The sequence below is a fragment of the Solanum dulcamara genome, chromosome 6 (assembly GCF_947179165.1).
Source record: "Solanum dulcamara chromosome 6, daSolDulc1.2, whole genome shotgun sequence".
NCBI lineage: Eukaryota > Viridiplantae > Streptophyta > Magnoliopsida > Solanales > Solanaceae > Solanum > Solanum dulcamara.
This window is the reverse complement of record NC_077242.1, coordinates 13,955,563-13,979,732: the sequence shown is the minus strand read 5'-3', so window position 1 is coordinate 13,979,732 and position 24,170 is coordinate 13,955,563. Positions and strand designations below refer to the sequence as shown.

General features: G+C 39.7%; 1 protein-coding gene across 1 annotated transcript; it reads right to left on the bottom strand.

Annotated features, from left to right (window-relative positions):
- Positions 1–3,677: 3,677 nt before the first annotated feature.
- Positions 3,678–23,207, bottom strand: LOC129892720 (uncharacterized). The gene is made up of 8 exons (XM_055968291.1): positions 22,618–23,207; positions 21,137–22,116; positions 20,228–21,076; positions 19,411–19,624; positions 18,777–18,873; positions 17,625–17,690; positions 17,180–17,230; positions 3,678–3,794 (listed from the first exon to the last, which is right to left on the bottom strand). The coding sequence occupies exons 1-8, from the start codon at positions 23,205–23,207 to the stop codon at positions 3,678–3,680; spliced, it is 2,964 nt and encodes a 987-aa protein (XP_055824266.1).
- Positions 23,208–24,170: the final 963 nt, after the last annotated feature.

Here is a 24,170-nt window from a genome sequence, read left to right as displayed (position 1 = left end):
TTGGAAAAGTATAACACTAGCCCCTCTTCCACCTTTGGCCTGCACAATACCTCTACCTCCTCCCCTGTAGGAGTATAGCACCACTAGTACCCCTACCACAAGTACGACATCCTCTACTAGTGTAAACTCTACCTCAACCTCTGATTGGAGGTGCTGGTCCTCTTACTAGAGTTGAGAACTTAGATGGGGCCCTCCTCGACCCTGAGTAGTGCACTTTCATGAAAGATGATTTGGACCTCTGTAAGTATAATAGACTCTCCCATGCGAAAATCTCTATGATAACCCCGAGGAACCAGTATAACCACCTCAGCTCACTAACCTCTAATGTGCCCCTTGATAACTCTGACTTGCACTGTAAGACCCACGAGGGTATACCACCTTCAAAAGCTGGTATAGATTCAATAATTGGCTTCTACGCTGAAAAGAACTTCCCCTTTTGTAGGACCCTCTACCTCTAGATGATGTACCAGAAAACTGACTAGAAGTACGAGCCCTTTTGGGATCCTAGACTCTCCTCTCTCCATCAACTCTGCATCCTTGGCGGCACCCACGATGGACTGAAAGGAAGCCCTTTGACAGGAGAATCTGAACACAATAGTATAGATAGAATATGTCAACCCTCTCACAAACCTACGAATTCTTTAAGTCTTAAAGGGAAGAACAACTAAGGCATACCTAGATAACTGGTAGAAATGAGTCTCATACTTCGCCACTGTCAGACCATCCTGTCTTAAAATCTCAAACCTCAACCAATTCTCCTCTCTCGTACTCCAGGGATGAAACGGTCATAGAAAACTCAGCAAACTCATCCTAGGCCACATGTTAGGATCCAATCGGCCTAGAATTCAAGTGCACTCTTCACTACTCCCTAGCCAGCCCACGGAACTAGAGTATAGTATAAACACTTTGTGAGCCTCAGCTTGTCCAACTGTCTTTAGAAACTCTCTACACATAGTTAGGAACTTATAAGCATCCTTATTCTTTCCACCCTGAAGCTTAGGTGGATCCATCTTCTTAAACTTCTCATACCTACGTTGCTCATCATTAGTCAACACATGCAAAGGCGCACCCTAAGCTCCCTCTCTCTAGAAGCCAACACCATCAGCTATAGGACTCAACAGTGGCTATCCTATCGGATCCTGAACAATCGAAAGCTAATGCTTCTCTAGGGTCTGGGCCCCCACTCTAGTCGCCACTTAATTTTTTAAAGAAATTAAGAAAACTTAATTTAAAAGACCCTAACAGATTTAAGTCTTAAAAATTTAGAGAAAAAGGGTACGAGGTTCATATTACTATTTTAAGAAGGTTTTAGCACTTAAAATAGCCGCTAACATGCGGTTATCCAACGATTTGAAAATTATTTGACTAACTTTGGGAAATATTAATTTAAAAGGAAATGAAGACTTTGAAATTATTTTTTAGAAAAAGAATGATAAAACTTAAACATTTGATTATAATATACATGTATATATATAAAAAAGTAAAAGTTTATCAATGAATAAGTAAATGTAGAAAATCATTTTAAGAATAAATTAACATGAATTGATTTATCCTTAGGGGGATTCAATTAAGTTAAATCAAACTAGTCAACTTCTACGTTAGTATAAACAAACGTAAATAAATAAATAAATTATTACAACCCGAATTAAATATAAATAAATAAAGTATAAAAATTTGGTCAAACACTTAGTTTCTGTACGTCTGGACTAAGTTATTGGGACATCTGCAATTTGGGCCTTAAGCCCAATTTCATTATATATCGCAGCTGTATATACACTGTATTGAATTGTATATACACCATATACCACGTGTTTGTTTTCTGTAGATGTTGTATATCACTGTATATCATTATATATCACTGTGTATCAGACTATATATACATTGTATACAGTTTTTATTCCTTGTAGCTGCTGCATATTACTATATATACACTATATATAGTGTTTTCCCCCTGTGTCTATTGTATATCACTGCATATATACTGTATATAGTATATATACAGTGTATATAACATTGTATACGGTGTTTTGTCCCCTGTACATACTCTATATCATTGCGTATACACTGTATACAGTGTATATAGTGTATATAACATTATTTCTTTACATCAAATTGTATACACACTGTATATCAGTGTATACGACACTGTTTTCCGCTCATATTCCATGTATACAACCCAATATCAATATTCAAATCATAGATATTACCTTTTTTCCATGTATCAATTTTCAGTCATTTGATCAAGATGATAGGAGACTCAAAACTCAATGATATGCAAGGATGAAGTCCAAAGATTGACTCGAATTGATATCACATGCACCAAAAATAAAATTACATAAGCATTTACTCATTTTAAACTAAATCAAGGAATATATCATGGTATTTTGAGTTATTAAATTGATGGGCACCCTAGAAGTAACTAACAACATGCTAACTAGCTCAATCTTAAAGAAAGAATCAAATCAATTAGACCATGAAGGTTCTAACTAAATATAACTTAAGCATATTTTATTATCTACATTATGTTAAAAGAAGATTTTGAAAACATGAAAACCTATATTGTCAAGGAAAACTACTTGAATAAATAATGAACAAAACTAAGTGTTTTCCTTAGATAATCCTAACACATGCTAGCTAATTAATCCTAACACATGCTAACTATAAGAAATTTCTATCACTAATCTAGCTATTCTTAATACATGCTAACTAAGAAAACAAGGCTACAAATCAACTAACTATAAAACATGAAATAATATGAAATAATTAAATAAAATAAAGCTAAGAAAAGATTTTGCCTTTTTCCGGGCAGCGAGACTGAAGACGACGAGCGGAAGACGACTTCACCACCACCCAAGAGCTTGACGGGGCTCCAATCCACAAAAAGAAAAATTAAAAATTTAGATTCAAAACCTTCGTGCGTTCGATGTTCTAAGAACACTGTTCTTAGCCTAAATTTTGATTTCAATCTCCTATTTTCCTTGAAGAAAAATATAGATTGAAAGCTAGAAATTTTTACAACTTTTAGAGTAGGGACAAGAGTCCAAAATTCTAATCAAGTTAAGAAAATTTCCAACTTTGGAGTGGTTAAAGAAAACCTCCTCCTTCTTTTCTCTTAACAAGAATATGAGCCTTTATATAGACTCCAAAACCCCCAAATCCCTCAAGGATTTTCGATGTGGGAGAATAGGATTTTTTTTTAGAAAAAACTAAAAAAATTCAAAAATGCAAAATATAATTAAACTAACCTAACTGACATTGTTTAGTAAAAAAATAAAATCTTTTTGAGATGATTTTTGAATAACTACATAAATAGTAATCAAAGATATAGTTATATAGAAATATGTATATTATACTAAAATTTATAAAAAGATAAAAATAGTTAAGAATAACATGAAAATATTTTATTTTTTATAAAAACTAATTATTTCAAAATGTTCAAAATTTAAAGAAATTTGACAGCTAATTTGCATTGTAGATGGTCAAAATTCGGTGTCAACACCCTATGGTATGCTTGTCTCACCAACACTCTGAGTGAAACCCTCAAGCGCACCCAAAACCCTCATCAAGGTGGCCTGAAACAACGGTGCAACAACAAGCCCCAGAGTTATTTGGTCCTCTCTAGCATCAACATGTGGCTCTGGAGAGACCTCTCTACAACGGTCTCTCACTGGTGCCGCTCAATGGGCACGGACTCTATCCCTGGCTCTACCTCTATCCTTAGTTGGGCTATCAACAGTTGCTTTGGAGAATGCCTTCCCTTCTCTATCAATAGTTTTAGCTCTCGACCTATCCATCTGTAAAAAATGACATGCGATAATTCAGCACTAACGCAAGTAACCACGTACAATACAAATTAAAAGAACCAAAGGGAATTTTCCTAACAACCTTCATAGCCCCTCGAAGATAAGTACAAATATCTCTATATCAATCTCCGAGACTCTACATAGACTTGGATTGTACACACGTGAGACCTATGAATATGGGGTTTTAATACTATTTTGTGATAACCCAAAAATGGATGTGATGGCACTCGTGTTAACGCACCAAGATGAGTTAGTGTAAAACCCAACGGAATAGTAAATATGAAAGTAGATAGAATAACATAAGATATTGTCACGCCCCGAGAGGGTACCCTAGGCGTGGACGACACTCAAAAACCAACTATGGATTCTGAGAGAATCACTTGGTCTCATCACTTATTCGTTCATCAACCGAAGATTTAAGTGAAAATAAGAATACTTATATGGGCTCGCCATCATCAACATCAAATGAAAGAAATAATCCTTAGAAGAAGTAGTTTCAAAGGAGAACTACTCCAATTACATCATCAAATTTTGTCTAAGAAGCCTCTAACACTATCAGACGGTGCCAATGACATGTCCATGGCTACCTCAAAAGAAATATAATAAAAAAAGGGCAGCCCGGTGCACTAAAGCTCCCGCTATGCGCAAGGTCTGGGGAAGGGCCCGACCACAAGGGTCTATTATACGCAGCCTTACCTTGCATTTCTGCCAGAAGCTGTTTCCAAGGCTTGAACCCGTGACCTTCTGGTCACATGGCAGCAACTTTACCAGTTACTCCAAGGCTCTCCTTCAAAAGAAATATAATACTCAACAATAATAAAAGGATAAAGAGTTCCTCCGAATAAAAGAAGGACTCACCAAATAGCTGGAAAGTAATGATATTCAATTATGTGCCTATTAAGGATCTCTAACACATGTATCTGCATCATAAAATGATGCATGACGAATGAAAAAAGTACATGGAATGTACGAGTATGTAAAATAGTAGGAAAGTAAGGATAGATATTAACAAACTCATCTCAACATCAATATGTAATGCAAGTTTAAATAATAATAATAATAAGCAATGCTTACTCAGTTGGGAGTTTCTCTAACAGACAACCATCACTTATGAGCTAGTGATGATACAATGAAGCGATGTCATTGCCACATCCATCCAATACCTTTCCAGGATAAAGGAAATCACCATCTTGGATCCAATCATCAAAGTCCTCTTTTTGGCACTAAGAGGTATAGCCTCCATCCTACGCTAGCTACGTAGTTCTGGGGTTTGCGTTAATTAAACTCTTACCTAACTCGGTGCCCAATACTACTCCCAAAATATGTGCTCATATTAACATCATCATCTAGTTTTATTGAAAAAACATAAAATTCATCTTATCACCTCTTCATCAATCTTTACACTTCAAAACATTATTTACATCTCATCAAAATATCTTGCTCAAAACATCATTTACTCAAATTCATTTAAACTCAATTCTTTTGCCCTTTCAAAACTCAATAAAATACATATATAGTATTAATTCAAATAACTCTTTTTGCAAATAAATATTAAAAGCCAACATCTTTACTCAAAATACGTGTAAAAATATTTATGAACCTCAAATCAATTAGGGTTCATGGGAAAGTAGTCACGAACAATAATTCCATTAATATAAGAGATAGGAATAATAATAATAATCTCAATGCATAAATATATTTAACTCAATAAAAGAAGAATTAGATCATTTAGAATTCAAGAATTGGGTAAAACTCAACTATAACTCAATTACGATGAATTTAATTATTAGACGCATGAGCGAACTTAATCCAATGCTATGAATAGCCTTACATACCTAGAATTCGAAGCTTTAATCTAAATTAAAGAACTTAATGACCAGTCTTGAGCCCCTAGTCTTTTCTCATCGCTAGAGCATTTTGTGTACTACCCAGAGTATAAGAATCACCGGAATAGTATTTCTACACTACTAAAAACTAAAATTATATTTGAGAATGAGTAAAGAAGTGTATAGAGAGAAGAGTTGCTTGAGAAATCTTGATGAATAAAATGAAGAAATAAGGTGGGTATTTATAGGTGTGAAGGAGAGACCTAACAATAAATAAAAAAATTACAAAGGATGATCTTGAAAATTCAATGGAGGATTGTGATATAATGGATGATGCCAAATGGAAGACTATTGATGTCAAATTGATCTAGATCTTTTCATGGTTGGTGAAATGAATCTTTTTTAACGGAATACCCTTTTTCGGAGCTACATTTGAACAAGATAACTTTCTAATTAGGATTTGGTATCTTTCATTGTAGCAGAGAGAATAATGTGCCGATGGAAGGTAGTTGCATGCAGCATAAAAGAAAATATGAATTATAGACCTAGAAGTATACTTTCATGTCATTCAAGAATCAACCGATTTGGATCATCCTACCGTGAGATATGATTTTTCTTCTATAAACACTCTATTTCGTCACAACACCATATCTTGCAAAAATTAATTTATTTGACCTAAGTATCCTCCGAATCTTAAGATATGGTCTTCATGAAAGTTGTATGTAATTCAAAAATTTGAATCACTTAATTTGGACTATTCTATGAAAAGTTATGCCTAAAATACAGAAATAGTATCATTTTCATCGAGAATTGAAACATCACATACAACATTTTAGGGGGTGTTACAAATATAACCTTAATCAAACTGATTAACATACTCAAAACTCAATTTTCCCCTAAGATTGGTTGTCACGTGTATAAGTCGCTAATTGTATTACAAAAGATGAAAAAACAAAATACAAGTCTCAAATATCTATCTCAAAAGCAAGACTAAAACATCGTAAGAGCAAGAGGTGTCTGGCGGAATGATGTAACAGCTACCTCGACAGCTAGATAATAGCCTCAGATATAGATAAGAATGGGAAGGAATTGTAAAGGTCCGGGTTCACAACCTACACAAATGTAGAATAAAGAAGTGAGTACCAAACCACACGGTTCTCAGCAAGCGAACTACTAAACTAAAGTAAAGCTATATGGAAACAAGTACTTCTGACACACCATCCAAACCTCCACAACTACAACCTGCACGGAAATCAGCCCAACCAAATTCTTTATCTTTTACATAGCACGTAAGTTAATGAAAATTTCTTAACATTACAAGTTAACCAACTATGTATCAACTATGTATTAGTCATAAGGGCACCAAGAGTAACACAAGTCCACGGACAATCAATGACGTGCAATGTAATACAATGAAATGTCAAGTAAGATGATGCATGTCTATCCTATTAGTACACATCCATTGATCCTCAGTCTAGAATCCATAGGGGATATTTATATCCATGTAACCTTCCACGGAGCGTGTGGCTTGACCCCTCAAATAGACTTTTCCATAGAGCGTGTGGTCTATCCCATATTTATCATCATTTCAACAAAGTATCCTATATCAGTTGTGTAACAGAGCTAATGCAAATAGGTATGTTCACGCAATTAATGAGAATACGATGATATCCATAGTAACATACAATTCATATCAAGATAATCATGGCACATTTCCTGCAGTGAGTCAATATCATTAATCATTGCAAACACATTAATGAAAATCATCAAATTACCTTTTTACTACCCTTTTCATCATCCTTGGGATTATCCAACATTCACAAGTAACCCCAAAATTGAATCCAATTACTCCCTAACTCACATAGCAAGAAGCACAAGATTTTACAAGCTTAATGAAGATTTGAAAATTCACTTGCCTCAATTCGAGCACAATCTATTCCAAAATTTGGGTCTTCCCCTTTCGTCGTCTCTCCAAATCAACAAAATCTAATCAAATATGAATTCAAAATAAGAACAAAAGCACAAAGATACACAATTCATCAATTTTGGAAATCAGGCCGAAATCGACCCTAAACTCGAACTTGGAAACGAAGGGTAATTCTACAAATTTTTACATGATAATGTTCCTCAAGTATTTGGAAATCAATGGGGAAAACCATTTTGAAATTGGAATTGAAATCAACCCATAATCACAATTTAAAGAAAAACCTTGAGTTCTTGAAAACCCCAAAAATTGAAGTTCAAAACCAAGAATTAAAGGTCAAAATCATGATATAATCAATGGATAATGAAAGATTATAGGGTGAAATCACTTACCCAGTCTAAGTTTCTAGGGTGAAATCACTTACCTAGTCGAAGTTTCTTGAAAATCCTCTTAAAATTCGCCTCTACCGAGCATACAAGACTCAAAAATGGTGAAAAAGGGAAAAACCCCACTTTAGGGAAATCTTAAATGTTGTTAAGCCTTTGTTTTACACGAACACATCCTCTCTGCAGAACCCACAATGTACTCCGCGAATGTGGCGCATGATCTACGAACACGGAGAAGGAATATAGTTTACCCTGTGAACGCGGAGAAAAAGCCAATGCACCAGATGATAACAATTCATTTAAGCATAACGTCTCTAAATGGACCATCAGAATTCATTTGGAACCCCGTGCACACAAACAAATATGCTACTCTATTAAATTCGATGTTTTGGACTCAATGAAATCGTCGGAATTTAAATTCGGGATCTCTTTGACATGAAATTCGATTAGTCGTAACTAAACTAACTTGAGGCTCAAAAATATCAAATCGAGTTTGGAACCTTTGAAAATTCAACCAAGACCTTTTCTAGGCTCAAAGTCATCCCCAAATCCAACGGTATCGTTGGAAATTAATTCTGAGCATCCAAACTCCAAATGTTGACCAAAGTCATCTCTTAGCCTAAAATTTCATTTCCAACTTAAGACCTCAAATCCCCGAAAACTTCAAATATGAAACCGAAAACTCTCATAGACTAAATTCTGCATTTTAGAGCTGATGAAACCGATAGAATTTTATTTCGAGGTTCGTAGCTCCGATTGGTACCAAAATCAACTTTTAAATAACTTAAGCCTTTAAGGGTGTGTTTGGTATGAAGGAAAATGTTTTCCATGGAAAATATTTTCCTAGAAAATGTTTTCTTGGAAAACAAGTTGGTTTCTAATTTATTTTCTCATGTTTGGTTGGTGAATGGAAAGAATTTTTTGAATAATAATTTCTATTGTTTGGTTAGTAAATGAAAATATTTTTTTAGAAAATATCATTTATTTTTTGCTAGAGAGTAGAAAGTATTTTTAGAAAAATAACTTCTGACATAAAAATCAACCCCAATAATTGACTTGGGATCTGATCCTAACCCTTGATTTTGGACCCAACTCGACTTTCAACCCAAAATTTGATTTTCAAATTTAGATTCGATCCCGACTTTCGAACTGAAATTCGACCACACCCGATTCCAGACCTAACTTTCAAATAATTTAATTTTTTTAAAATACTAATTTTTTAATGTTTTTTGGGAGTGGGTCCGGGGGGTTTGGGGTGCTGGAATGGGGGTCGGGGTTTGGAGTAGGGTGAAAAAATAAAATTTTCAAAACTTTAAATATTTTTTAAATTTTTAAATTTTTAAATATTTTTTTTTCCAAAACATCCGGCCATTTTACAAACTCGTATATTCCACGTACTGACGCCATTTGGCCTGCATCGTTTTATAATGCAGCGATAGGTACTAGAGATCATCAACCGGCGCTTCGTTGAAGATACACTCCCAGCTAGTTGGTGAGTCTTCCTAGTTTCCGGAGGATGTTGAGCTTCCTTGTATAGTTTTGTTGTTGTGGTTTCCTTTATCTTGATTGTTGGTAGCAATGGGCTTGTCATTGGCACCTTCCAGACTTTGATAGAGGCTTCATAGACTAGAGTGTGGGGAGTTTGGACTGTTATTTTGGGGAGTTCTATTATACTTATTTTTTGAGTTAAACATATTTGGCCTTCGGCCCCCATATTGTAAATAGCATGTTATAATTGAGCCTTCCGTTGAGCATATATGACTGAATGATGGAGTGATTGAGTTAGGTGGTTCGCTTGAAGGTCAGAAATGGCTTTCAAGTGCCGGCCACGTCTAGGGTACCCTCCCGGGGAGTGACGAACATGGTATCAGAGCTCAGAGTTCAAGAGTCCTAGGGATTCTATGAAGCCGTGTCTAATAGAGTCTTGTTTATGGGTGTGTTGTGCACCACACTTATAAGCAGGAGGTTATAGGACATTAGGAATTGTTTCACTTCTTTCATACTCTGACTTCGTGCGATAGAGTTAAACTCTATAAAAATCCTTTCTAATTCATGCGTTTGTACGTTACAGATGATGCCTCCCAAATGTACGACTAGCCAGAGAAACGTTGATAACGCCGAGATGCCCCAATCAGAGGTACGTCCAGCAAGGGCTAGAGGCCGACCTGCGAGATATGCGGAGGCGCCTCAAGTGCCTGCTACCCCACCTGCACCCACATCAGAGGCAGAATTTCGAGGGGAGATTGCAATGCTCACGTAGTTAGTGGCTGCCCAAAATGGTAACCAGAGTTCGCCCACTCTTATCTCTAGCCCCCAAAAGTCGTCTGCTGCCACTAGAATTAGGGACTTTCTGAGGATGAATCCGCCAGCATTCACGGGTTCTAAGGTTGATGAAGACCCCCAAAACTTTATTGATGAGATGTGGAAAATTCTGAAAGCTATGCATGCTATGGAAATTGAGAGGGTTGAGTTGGTGTCCTATCAACTCAAAGATGTGGTGAATATCTGGTATAATCAATGGGAGCAAGGTAAGGGTGAGGATGCTGAACCTGCTAGGTGGGATGAATTTGAGGGAGCCTTTCTTGACCACTTCTTTCCCTGAGAATTGAGGGAAGCAAAGGTGGAGGAGTTTGTAAATCTGAAGCAGGAAGGCATGACAGTTAAGGAATATGGCCTGAAGTTCATCCAACTGTCCAGGTATGCTCCAGAAATGATCCCATATATGAGGTCAAAGATGAGGAAGTTCGTCTCCGGATTAGGGAGGCATGTGAAGAAGGAGTGCAAAGCAGCATTGTTGATCTCGGATATGGATATTTCCAGATTAATGGTGTATGCTCAACAGGTGGAGGAGGAGAAAAGAAAAGACAGAGAAGAGCACCTGAGCAAGAAGGTAAAATCAGCGGGCCATGAGAGTTAATTGAGGCAAAGTAAGGGAAACAGGTCCTTCTTCCAGAGGAGGCCTTCAGAACCTCAGACCCCAGGGTTCTCAATCCCAGGCCAGTGTAAGTCAAGGCTCGAGAGGGAAGCCACCATGCGGCAAGTGTGGTAGGCTCCACTTGGGAGAATGCAAAGCGGGAAGGGTTGGTTGTTATAAATGCGGCCAAATGGACCATTTTCAGAGGGAGTGTCCAACAGGGGGAAACAGAGTCCAGCATTTTACCACCGCACCGACGGATAGGGGTAATCAGAGGGGCACTACTTCAGGTACGAGTGGAGGTACAAACCGCCTGTATGCCATGGGTAGTCGTCAAGATCAAGAGAACTCTCCAAACGTCGTGATGGGTATGATTCAAGTCTCTTCTCCTGATTGTTATGTATTGATGGATCCGAGTGCCACCCTATCTTTTGTGACTCCTTATATGGCTAGTAAATTTAATAAAGTTCCTGAATATCTTCGTGAACCTTTTTGCATAGCTACTCCTATTGGTGATTCTGTTTTAGCTGAGAAGGTATATAGAGATTGCACTATGTCAATCCATTACAGGGACACCTTGGCCAACTTAATTGAGTTGGATATGGTCGACTTCGATGCGATCCTTGGCATGGACTGGCTTTATGTCTGTTATGCTTCCATTGATTGTAGGACTCGAATTGTTAAGTTCATATTCCCAAATAAAGCTGCCATAGAGTGGAAGGGTAGTCCGGTTATGCCTAAGGGTAAGTTTATTTCTTACCTTAGGGATAAGAAGCTAATCTCAAAAGGGTGTATCTATTACATTGTCCGAGTGAAAGATGGCAATGTTGAGTCTCCATCTCTCGAGTTGGTCAGGATTGTCAATGAGTTTCCCGATGTCTTTCCCGAGGATCTACCTGGAGTCCCTCCTGATAGGGAGATCGACTTTGGGATTGATGTTCTTTCTGACACCCAGCCTATCTCAATCCCTCCATATAGAATGGCTCCAGCTGAGTTGAAGGAGTTGAAAGAACAGTTGAAGGACTTGTTAGATAAGGGATTCATTAGGCCGAGTGTCTCACCATGGGGTGCTCCCGTCCTATTTGTGCGAAAGAAAGATAGGTCCCTTAGAATGTGTATTGACTACAGGCAGCTGAACAAGGTCACCATAAAGAAAAAATACCCCCTCCCCAGAATAGATGACTTATTTGACCTACTGCAGGGTGCCACTTGTTTTTCGAAGATAGACCTGAGATCCGGCTACCATCAGTTGAAGGTGAGGGAGTGCGATATTCCGAAGATCGCTTTTCGGACTCGTTATGGCCACTTTGAATTTTTGGTCATGTCCTTCGGGTTGACTAATGCCCCCCACAACTTTTATGAATCTCATAAACCGAGTATTCAAACCATATCTTGATATGTTTGTGATTGTATTCATAGATGATATCTTGGTCTACTCCAAAAATGAGGAGGAGCATGCCCATCATCTTAGAGTCGTCTTGCAAACTTTGAGAGAGCAGGTACTATATGCAAAGTTCTCCAAATGTGAATTTTGGCTTGCATCGGTGGCCTTTTTAGGTCACATTATATCTAGAGACGATATTCAGGTTGACGCCCAGAAGATTGAAGATGTGAAGAATTGGCCCAGACCCACATCCCCGATAGAGATAAGAAGCTTCTTGGGTCTGGCTGGCTATTATCGAAGGTTTGTAGAGGGATTATCATCCATATCATCACCATTGACTAAGCTGACTAAACAGAAGGCTAAGTTCCAATGGTCCGATGCTTGTGAGGAGAGTTCCGAGAAATTGAAGACCAAGCTAACCACTGCTCCTGTCCTGACCTTGCCCGATGGAACAGAGGGCTTTGTGGTCTACTGTGATGCATCCAGAATTGGTTTGGGTTGTGTGTTGATGCAAAGGGGGAAGGTGATAGCCTACGCTTTGAGATAGGTTAAGGTTCATGAGAGGAATTACCCAACTCATGACCTTGAGCTGGAAGCTGTGGTGTTTGCACTTAAAATCTGATGCCACTACTTATATAGAGTGCATGTTGACGTATTCACCGATCACAAGAGCTTACAATATGTTTTCAGCTAGAAGGAACTCAACCTGAGGCAAAGGAGATGGCTCGAGCTACTCAAAGACTACGACATGAGCATCCTCTACCATCCAGGTAAAGCTAATGTTGTTGCTGATGCTCTTAGCAGGTTGTCTATGGGTAGCACTGCCTATGTGGAGGAGGGAAGGAGGGAATTGGCGAAGGAGGTACATCGATTAGCCCGATTGGGAGTTCGACTCAAAGAAAACAATAAAGGTGGAGTAAACATTCGAGATGAGGCTACGTCCTCATTTGTAGCAGAGGTAAAGGAGAAACAAGATCAGGATCCCATCCTCCTCCGGTTGAAAGAAGTTGTTCGCAAACAAGGGGTGATGGTTTTCACCAAAGGGGGAGATGGTGTATTGAGGTACCAAAGTAGATTGTGTGTACCTGATGTCGATGATGTTTGAGAAAGGATTATGGCCGAAGCACATAGTTCCAGGTACTTTATTCATCCAGGCTCCACGAAAATATATCATGACTTGAGGGAAATCTATTGGTGGAGTGGGATGAAGAGGGATATTGCGGAATTTGTTTCCAAGTGCCCGAATTGCCAACAGGTGAAAGTGGAGCATCAAAGGCCTTGTGGTTTAGCCCAAAACATAGAAATCCCAGAATGGAAGTGGGATATGATCAACATGGACTTTATTACAGGCTTGCCGAGGTCCCGAAAGCAACACGATTCTTTTTGGGTGATGGTGGATAGAATGACAAAATCAGCTCACTTCTTGGCGGTTAAGACTACTGACACCGCAAAAGATTATGCAAAGTTGTACATTCAGGAGATCGTCAGATTGCATGGGGTCCCTTTGTCTATCATCTCAGACAGAGGAGCCCAATTCACTTCCCAATTTTGGAAATCCTTTCAGAAGGGATTAGGTTCGAAGGTGAACTTGAGTACAACCTTCCATCCCCAGACAGATGGCCAAGCAGAGTGCACCATCCAGACATTGGAAGATATGTTGAGGGCATGTGTTCTTGACTTCAAGGGAAATTGGGATGATCACTTACCTCTCATAGAGTTTGCATATAACAATAGCTATCATGCAAGCATCCAAATGGCTCCTTATGAAGCTTTATATGTGAGGAGGTGTAGATCGCCCATTGGGTGGTTTGAAGTTGGTGAGATTGAGTTGATTGGGCCTAACTTTGTTCACCAAGCCATGGAGAAGGTGAGAGTTATCCAAGATAGGCTAAAGACAGCCCAAAGCCGCCAAAAATCTTACACCGATGTGAGGAGGAGAGACTTGGAGTTTAAGGTGGGTGATTGGGTGTATTTGAAAGTGTCACCCATGAAGGGTGTCATAAGGTTTGGAAGGAAAGGGAAGCTCAGTCCTCGATATATTGGTCCTTACCAGATTTCGGGGCGGATTGGGAGTGTTGCGTATGAGTTGGAGTTACCTCCAGAGCTAGCCTCTATTCATCCGGTGTTCCACGTTTCAATGTTGAAGAAGTGCTTGGGCGATCCCTCATTGGTAGTCCCCATTGATAGCGTTGGAATTAAGGATAGCTTGTCTTCTGAAGAGGTTCCAGTCCAAATTCTTGACCGTTAAATTCGCAAATTGAGGAACAAAGAGGTCGCCTCAGTCAAAGTCCTATGGAGGAACCAATTTGTTGAGGAAGCCACATGGGAAGCGGAGGAAGCCATGAAATCTAAATATCCACATCTATTCGTGCCTACCGAGGAGAATGTTGAAGGTAATGACCATTTCCTTGACTTGAATTCATTTGTGCATTTTGAGTTTTGATTGGTATTTGTTTGAGAATTTGATTGGTTGAATGACTGAAATTTTGATTGTGATTTGTACCCCGATTCCATTCTTGGTCACTCGTCAATTCAGGACGAATGATCACAAGTGGAAGATAATGTAACACCCCTCAAAATTTTTCCCTAAGATTCGGACCCTTCTTGTATACGAGTAGGGTCGAACCCGAGTATTAAGGGGAATATGCATGAGCTAGGATGAGTCCCCGAGAAATTTAAGGATGTTGGAGGCGATGTGGGGTCACAAGGGGCCCTAGGACCAAATTAAATCTGGGAGATTCGTCGTGGCTAAGTCTTGGGATGAGTTCATATAAGGGGGTCGACTTCTAATGACCCTATCTTTTGAAAGACGACAATCTAGGTGGCCCACGACCTATTAAATTAAAGGTCATCGAGTCTTCTTTCCAACGCCATTAAGAATGTAACTTTTGGAGTTCGGAATCAAAAGATATGTCGATCCTAAGATGAACTAGCACAATAGAGATTTTTAGGTCTGGGTTGCAATTGCTGGAAAACTGGGCTTGGCACCGCAGTGGCGCGACGCGCCACTATCGCGCCAGAAACATGCCTCAGTAGTTTGGTCTCTGGTGCGGTGCGCCACTAAAAGATGTGCAGGGTTTTCAAGCCAATTTCCAGAACCCAGAAAATATTGGCCTTGGCGCTGTAAGGGCGCGACGCGCCACTATCTCTCCAAGAATGTGACTTAATAGTTTGGTCCTTGGCGCAGCGCGCCACTACAAGGTGTGCAGGTTTTAGGCATAATCAGCCTGGCGCTGCAAGGGCGCGACGCGCCACTATCGCGCTAGGAGCATTTTTGGCTTATTTTCAGAACTTTTGAGGAGGGGCAATTTGGGAACTTACCCAAATTATATATGTATTACCCTTGGTCTTTTGGGAACACATTTTACAGCCTCACTCTCTCTCTAAAAGCCCTAGGAGCTTCTCTCTCTCTCTCTTCTTCTTCTTCTTCTCCATTTCCAACAAGAAGAGTTCCAAGAGCTTCAAGATTCGAGTTCTCCATTGAAGACCCAACACCAAGGTCTTCTTCAAGTCTTCACTAAGGTATGTAAGGCTATCCAAAACATGGGTTAAGTCCACCCATGTGCCCTACTCTTGCTTTGAGGTTAGATGTCCATGAAAATGGAGTTTCTTGGTATGGTTTATGGTTGAATGAATTTTGTCCCCTATTTATTTTATGCTATATGTTTTGTTGATCTCTTTAGCCATGTAATTATGTTGCTTATGTCATTTCCCTTAAATGTGTTATTCCACTTGCGTTGTTGAGCTAAAGTCATAGAGTTGTGATGAGTCTTGAGGAGATATCATAAATGCTTACCTAAATGAGGCTTGAATGAGTTAATTGGAGGATAGAATTGACGAGTGGACGAGGTCCTAAATGGAACTTGCCATTATGACTTAATTGAGTTGAAATGAGAATAGAGTTGATGAGTTGGCAATGTCCCACATGAAACTAGCCATGAGGGCTTGTTTGAGATGATTGGAGGGAGTCTTATGAGCATAGAGTCATGGGAGGAGAATCGAGCACCGAGGCGGGTGAGAGTATAGTCCATACTAAAACCCCAGGAACTACGCCGCCAACGTAGGTAGGGATGGAACCGTTAAAGTCGGATGCTTCCCATGGGATCGAACCTTTAAAGTCGGATGTTTCCCATTTTATTGTCCTGAAATGATAGGACTTGACTAATCGATGGTATCCATGATTAGGGAGGCGTTCATGCCCTGGCAAGGTATGAACGGACGTGGCAACAACGTCTGATTGTTGTACTATCACCGGCTCATAGGTGATGGTTGTCGGATAAGAGAAACTCCCATTTAAGTCTTGATAGTGCTCCGAGTTAGGTTTTTTTTTTTTTTTTATGGGAACAGACCCTACACGAGGCTCCCACCTCTCGTGCACAGTCAGGGGTTGAGCAACACCCCCAAGCCTTAACATAAATAATCAAAATAAAATACAAGGAGGGGGACATAAACCTTACCTCCGATCCTATGGTGGTTCATAAGTCGGCTAACCTATTAAGGTCGGCTAACTCATCCCCGATACAAAAAAGAGACTAACTATAACTAGAAAGCATTAAACCTGTGAGAGGACTCCTCTCGGTACAAATCAACTAAGAAAGCATAAATGAGGGAGACTCTCCCCTTCCATGAGAATACAAGAAAGTAGCCTACACTAGTCCTATTCAATTATGCTACGACTCAGGCATAGCTACATTGAGAAACAACAAGTATACGAACCTTCTATCTCGCATGGGTTGGGGAAATTCTTTTCATCTTTGCTCTTTTTAGACATGTCTACCAAGTGGGTCCAAGGAAAGTTGCAGCAACAACAATCGTAGCTATAGGGGATGAAATGATAGGAAGTAAATGTAGCCATAACAGCCAGCTTGCTTGGGATTGTAGTTAAGGAAGCTGAGGGACAGAATAGGTGTAATATGCATTTTGTATGTGGTGCAGCCCTGACTTGAACAGCTTGTTGGATGGTTCCAGTGTTGTCTACTGATCCGGGGGGTACCTGCATTTCCACAAATAATCCAAGCAAGAGTTCTAATGCAGCCTTGGCTTAGATGTTTGACTGAAGGTGCCTTGGACTTTGGAAGGGGCCATTGTTGCTGTTCAATGTGCCTGCACAGCAGCAAGTAAACAAACAGAGAGTTGTGTTTGTTGGAGCTCTATCTTCTTGTCTTCTCATCAATGAGAGCAGTCAAGGAGTCCCAAAGGACTTGGATGAACGGGGGCTGCTACAGGTGTTGGATGAATACAGCAGGTATGCATGGATAGTTGGTGGGATTAGGAAAGGCCCTTGCAGTAGTGGCTGTTATGTCCCTTTGTCTGTGACTTTGTTTACCTGCATAGAAAAGCAAACAAATAACCAAGCAAGTGTGATAGTAGTGGGGGTTGTTGCAAACCTGTAGGCTGCTTCTTGTTGCCTCCAATGGAGAGATGAGAAGCTCCTTTGAAGGTATCTTATGTGCCTGCACATAACAATTAAGAAAGCAAGGAGATTCCAAAATTTTGGGATGCAATGGGGCTGCTGCAGGTGTTGCAGGGATGGAATATGTATGGGTGTAGGGCTGGTGTGTTGGTGAGGTCCTCTCTTGGAATGATGTAGTCTCTATGTTGATGCATTTCATTTGCCAAGGTTCCCCAGCAGTTGTTGTACCTGCACAAAAAACATCACAGAAAAACAAATATCCAACCAGACAGGGGCCTTGTGCAGTGGGCTTTCTATTTGATTTGATGGTTATATCTGTGTTGTCTTTTCTGTAGTTGTTGTTAGTGCATGTTGATGAGTCAATCCAGCAACCTGCAACAATACAACAAACAACCAAAGGCAAAAAGGAACTTGCACTAGTTAGCCAATAGGAAAGGACCTCCAAGAGAGCTTTGGGTTTCAACGTTGCTCGACTAACGTTTCCAATTATCCGATTGAGTTAAAACTTCTTAGGGTATACAGAAACAGCCCTTTCTTTAGTTCTGCAAGATTTGGAAGCTTTTTGCACAAGTTGGAAAAAAGGCACCCTCTTTAGGCCTAAGGCAGCTGACTTTTTCAAGGTCGCTCGCCTAACGTCTCCAATTGTCCGTTTGTGTTGAAACTTCTTGGACCTTGTCAAAATAATATATACTGCACTCCTACAAAGTTTGGATGCCTTGGTGTAGGTCCTCAGGTTGCAAAACACCCTGCACATCTGACCCTGCTGTATTTTGGTCATAGTCTGCTGTAGGTTCTTGGTTATCACCATGTTCTGTTGTATATTGCTGTAGGGGTGGCTTAGATGTTTAAGTGATGGTGCCTTGCAGTTTGGAATGTTCCATTGCTGATGTATTATGTGCCTGCACATCAAGAAATAACCACACAAGGAATTCCAAGTATCTTGGATATAATTGGGCTGATGCAAGTAATAAAGGGTGGAATCTGGCATGTTTGAATTGTTGTTGGGGGCTGGTGAGTCTCTTGCATGTCTAGCATTTGTCTCCCTTTGTTTGGATATCTGTGGACCTGTACAAACAAGTAGCCAAAGACCCACACAAATGTGGGGGAAGTATAGGCTGCTGCAAACCTGTAGCCAGCTAGTGGAATTGTTCAGTTGTATGTTGTTGCAAGCTATCTTCAGGAGGAGATCATTACTCATGATCAGCTCCTTAGGGTACCTGCACCTACATACAAAAACAAAGACAAAGCAAAGAAAAGAAAAGACTTCAAACAGTTCTTTGGAGCTTGTTAGCTTTAAATCAGTTAATTTTTTCAAAGTCGCTCGACTAACGTCTCCAATTATCCGATTGAGGTGAAAATTCTTAGGCTTTGCAATTACTATATTTGCTATGTTCCTGCAACATTTGGAGGTCTTTTGGACAATAAAGAAGCTCCAAATTGTGAAGTGCACCATTGGGAGGCTTAAGTCGACTAACATTTTCAAGGTCGCTCGACTAACGTCTCCAATTATCCGTTGGAGATGAAACTTCTTTAGTTGTGCAAATATAGTATTTTCTGTATCCCTGCAAAGTTTGGAGGTCATTTGGACAAGTTGGAAGCTCCAAGTTGTGAAGTGCTCCATTTGGGGACTTAAGTCGGTTGACTTTTTCAAGGTCGCTCGACTAACGTCTCCAATTATCCGTTTGAGCTGAGACTTCTTGGGCTTTGCCCCTCATATATTTGCTATGATCCTGTGCAATATGGATTCCTTTTGATGTTGCATGGTGCTTTTGTTTGTTGTTGCAGTTGTGGCATGTGCAGGAATTCTGAGTGCTTGGCCTTTGTTGTTGTTGTTGAATTGCTTGTTTATGCATGTGTTGTATGACTTCTGAGTCTCTAAGGCAAGTCCAACCTTGGAACAGCTGTGGTAAATTTCCAGTATACACCTGACTGGCCCTCCACTAATTGGATGATATGGTGCCTGTGTATTTATACCTGCAAGGCCAAAAAGGAGAAAGACAAAGAAGAAAGGTTCTATTCTAATCCTAACCTGTAAAATAAGATTGGTTATTTTAAGAAGGCATAAGACAAGGGAGGTGTTCCCTTTTACCATGGTCCTAACTATAGAACCTTCAAATTGATTATAACTATGCATAGCAATAAGTAATTTGAATAGTAAGTTGGACCAAGGAGGCTGACAAGGTCATGGTGGCTTCTTGATTCTCTTAAGCCTTCTTCTTCTGAAGTTGGCCATTTCCAGTTTGTCAAGCTCAAAGTAATCTCTTGCCTCTTTGGGAAGCTCTTATTTATTGAGATATATCTATGGAGTAGTGTATTTGTGGCTATGTTTGGACAAAACATCAGCTATAAAATTGGCTTCTCTGTAAGTGTGGCTGCATTTGAAAACCTGGAATTGATGACTGATGTCCTGCAGTTGTTGGAGTTGTGTTCTGACAGTCCATGGTGGTTGAGCTAGGTGTTTTATCCATCTGATTACTAGCTCAGAGTCCACTTCAAGGATCACTTTAGTATATCCTAATTGGAGACACCAAGTCAAACCAAAGATTGCTGCCAATATTTCAGATTAGTTGTTTGTACCTTCTCCAAAAGGGGTTGAGAAAGCAAAGAGAAGATCTCCTTGATTGTTCCTTAGCAATCCTCCCCCTCCTATTTTTCCAGGGTTGTGAAGTGCACTACCATCAGTGTTCAGCTTCACCATGTGAGCTGAAGGTTTCCTCCAGTAGACAGTACTAACATTAACTTCATTAGTACATTTTTCCACAAGAAGGACCAGTTCCTTCCATCTATTTGGCCAGCTGATATAGGAGTAGGTAGTGCTTAGAAGGTTGAAGTTATCCTTGAAGACTGAGTAGATCACTCTTGTAATATTGGACTGCTTCCCTCCATATTTGATGGCACATCTATTTTTCCATAGGTTCCAACATATGAAGATTGGAGTTGCTTGTAGGATAAGTTTATGGACCTCATTACTGTAATTACTAGACAACCACCTCATCATCAAGTTTCTAAGGGGTGTGTATTCTTTACTAATACCCAGAGAATCAGAAAATACACTCCAAACCTTCCTGGCAAAGTTTCCAGAAACAAATATATGGTCCATGGTATCCAAACCAGCTCTATGGCAATAGTAACATTGGGCTGGGGCTTCTCCAAAGCTGATAAGTTTTTCATTAGTAGGTAGTTTCCCTCTAAGTGCTCTCCAGAGTAGGAAGGAACACTTAAAAGGAATGTGTTTGTGCCATGTTTGAGAGTTAATTCTTGTCTTACTCCTTTTGTCCCTGATAAGTTCCCAGGTAGAAGAACAACTAAATTCCCCACTGCTATTAGGCTTCCAAGAGGCCTGATCAAGTTTGTGGGGCTGATAGTTGATGTTACTTGCCAGGATGCTAGGCACAAACTGGGGAGGTGCTTTCTGAGAGACCAGTTCTGCATTTCATTGACCATTAATCATGAAAGAAGACACCTTAGTATTGTTCTGTCTACTACTGGCAGACCTGAAATTAGCTAAGGGGCCAACTCCTAACCAATTATCCCACCAAAAGAGGCAAGAACCAGACTGTATCTGCCATTGGATATGAGGCTCAATATTGTGCTTGTTCTTCATGAGGTGCTTCCATATCAGAGACTGCCCTGTGTGCCATTTTTTGGTTATAGGATTTAACCTCTGACAGTACTTAGCTTTGAGGAACTCACTCCATAAGGAATTCTTAGTTCTGAATATCCACCATTGTTTGTATTGGAAAGACTTAGCAACATCTGATATTAGTCTCACTCCAATACCACCCTCTTCATAGGGATAACTCAGATTCTTCCAAGAAGACCAATGATATTTCCTCCTTTCATTCTTCCACCCCCAGAAGAAATTGGCTGTGATGCTTTGAATTTGCTTGATAGTGGTTGCAAGAGGGGAACTAGCAGATAACAAGTGAATAGGAAGTGCTTGGATGACATGCTTAATCAAAGTAACTCTTCCTCCATAACTAATTAATTTTGCCTGCCATCCAGCTATCCTAGCCACAACTTTAGCTATAAGCTCAGAATAATAGATGATCCTCTGTCTACCAATGTAGAGAGGACACCCCAGATATGTGATAGGGCTGTTCTTTTGCTTGAAGCCTGTAACTTTCTTGATTCTTCTAACAGTAGAGTTGAAGGCATTTGAGGGTACCATGAAGTTACTCTTGTCTCTGTTGATCAATTGGCCTGAAGCATGCTCATAGGTATGTAGTGTCTCCATGATAAGCTTCAAGGTATGAGATCTTCCAGATGAGAATATGATGATGTCAACTGCAAAACTGAGATGATTAATTTGAAGGCCCTTTTTAGCCATCAGGAAACCATGATATTGGGGGTGTTGATGAAGATTGTTCATGAGCCTGGAGAGGACTTCAACACCTATGATAAACAAAGCTGGTGATAATGGATCCCCTTGCTTAAGGCCTCTTGTGGAATGAAAGAATCCATGCCTTGAACCATTAATAATGATGGAATACCAATTATCAGCCATAATTCTCCAAACCATATCAATGAAACCTTTTTCAAATCCCATTTTCCTCAAAACTAGACAAGTATAGGACCAAGATACCCTATCATAGGCTTTAGCCATGTCAAGTTTGATAACTACATTGCCTCCTACATTTGGCTTCTTGATCTGGTGTATAATCTCTTGGGCTAGCATAATATTTTCAGAAATGTTCCTGCCTTTGACAAATCCAGATTGGTTAAGGGAAATGAGGTTGGGTAGGATAGGTGCCAGTCTAAGGGAAATGAGTTTGGAGATGATTTTGTTTGTGAAGTTGCTAAGGCTAATTGGTCTATACTCAGAGAGCTTGTTAGGATGGTGTACTTTTGGGAGCAGCACCAAACAAGAGTGAGTAAAGTATTTAGGCATAGCTTGTCCACAGAAGAAAGATAGAATCACTTTAAGGAGGTCCTCTTTTATGATGTTCCAACATGCTTGGAAGAACTTGCCATTCATTCCATCAGGTCCAGCAGCTGAATTGGGATTCATTAAAAACACTACCGTTCTCAACTCCTCCATTGTAGGGATATCTTTCAGGTTTCTGTTATGCTCATCAGTGACCATCCTGGGAATACATTGTAGGGTATGCTCCTGAATTTGTGTTTCCTCACCAGTGAACATGGCTTGGAAGTGATCACATGCAGCTTTGGCTATGTTTTCTTCACCTTGTACCCAATTATCATCCTCATTCTGGATCTTGTGGATGTATAATTTCCTCCTCCTTCCTCTTATCAAGGCATGAAAATACTTGGAATTCACATCACCCTCTTTGAACCAATGCAACTGAGTTTTTTGCTTTAGCATGGATTCCTCCAGTTTCAGGTATTTTATATACTCTGCATTGATGGCATGGAGCTTTGTTCTGTTCTCTTCAGAATTACTAGAGATTAGCTCTTCCTCTGCATGTCTAGTCTTGTCTTCATATTCTTTAACTTTGGCATATATATCACCAAATTGCAATCTGGACCAAGTACTAAGAGTGGCTGCCAACCTCTTCATTTTCTGATGGAAACACCACATTGGATTACCCTCCATGGTCCTATTCCAACAATTACTAACAGTATCCAAGAAAGATGGTTGTTCTGTCTAGCAGTTAAGGAATTTGAAATATTTGGTGTGTTGGTGGTTTTGATCAGTCATCTCCAGCAGTAAGGGGCAGTGATCTGAACCCACAGAGGGTAGATGAGTAATGGTAGTCTGAGGCATCATCTCTAGCCACTTATCATTGACCATTCCTCTGTCAAGTCTCTTCCAGATTCTGAACATTATACCCCTTAGATTAGACCAAATGTATCTCTGACCACAAAACCCACGATCTTGTAGTCCACATGCTTCTATGATGCTGATGAACTCAAGGCTCTTTTTCATATTATAAGTGACACCTCCCAACTTTTCTTGAGGGTCTGTGATAACATTGAAATCACCTAATGTGCACCATGGAAGGGAGGTGGCTGACTGTTGTAGCATGCTATCCCATAGAGGTCTTCTGAGATGATCTTTGCATTTTGCATATACAAAGGTAACTATGAACTGATTTGGATTCATTACATGATTAAATTCACAAGTAATCAACTGCTCCTCATTTTCCAATATCCTGCAGTCTACATCCTTGGTCCAAAAAAGCCAAATCTTACCATTTGGATTACTAATAGCATGGTCCATGTTGAGTTGATTTCTGAAGTACTGAATCTGAATGCTATCAGAAAAAGGCTCTAGGATGGCAATAATGGGAATTTGATGGATACTCTTAAGAGATTTAAGTCTTTCCATGGCTCCTTGGGTATTAATACCCCTCACATTCCAGCATAGTGTACTAATCATTGAGAGTTTTTAGAAGTGAACAGCCTAGTGTGAGGTCTGCTTGTGTGAGCAGAAATAGTTGGACTGATGGGTTTATTACTGTGACTGGTTCTATGAATTCCTCTAGGGGACAAACCTTGGGAGTTAGCTATTTGTTGAATCTCATCATCATACTCATTTGTGTAAGATGTACCTAAG

Bases quoted from the DNA above. Each gene is read 5' to 3' on its own strand.
- LOC129892720 (XM_055968291.1), bottom strand. From the start codon at position 23,207: ATGGAGGGTAATCCAATGTGGTGTTTCCATCAGAAAATGAAGAGGTTG. The intron at 17,691-18,776 runs GTTTGCAGCAGC...TGTTATGTGCAG, and splicing joins ATTCCACTAGCTGGCTACAG to GCACATAAGATACCTTCAAA. The intron at 3,795-17,179 runs GTCAGGGCTGCA...CATTTTTTACAG, and splicing joins CCATCCAACAAGCTGTTCAA to ATGGATAGGTCGAGAGCTAA.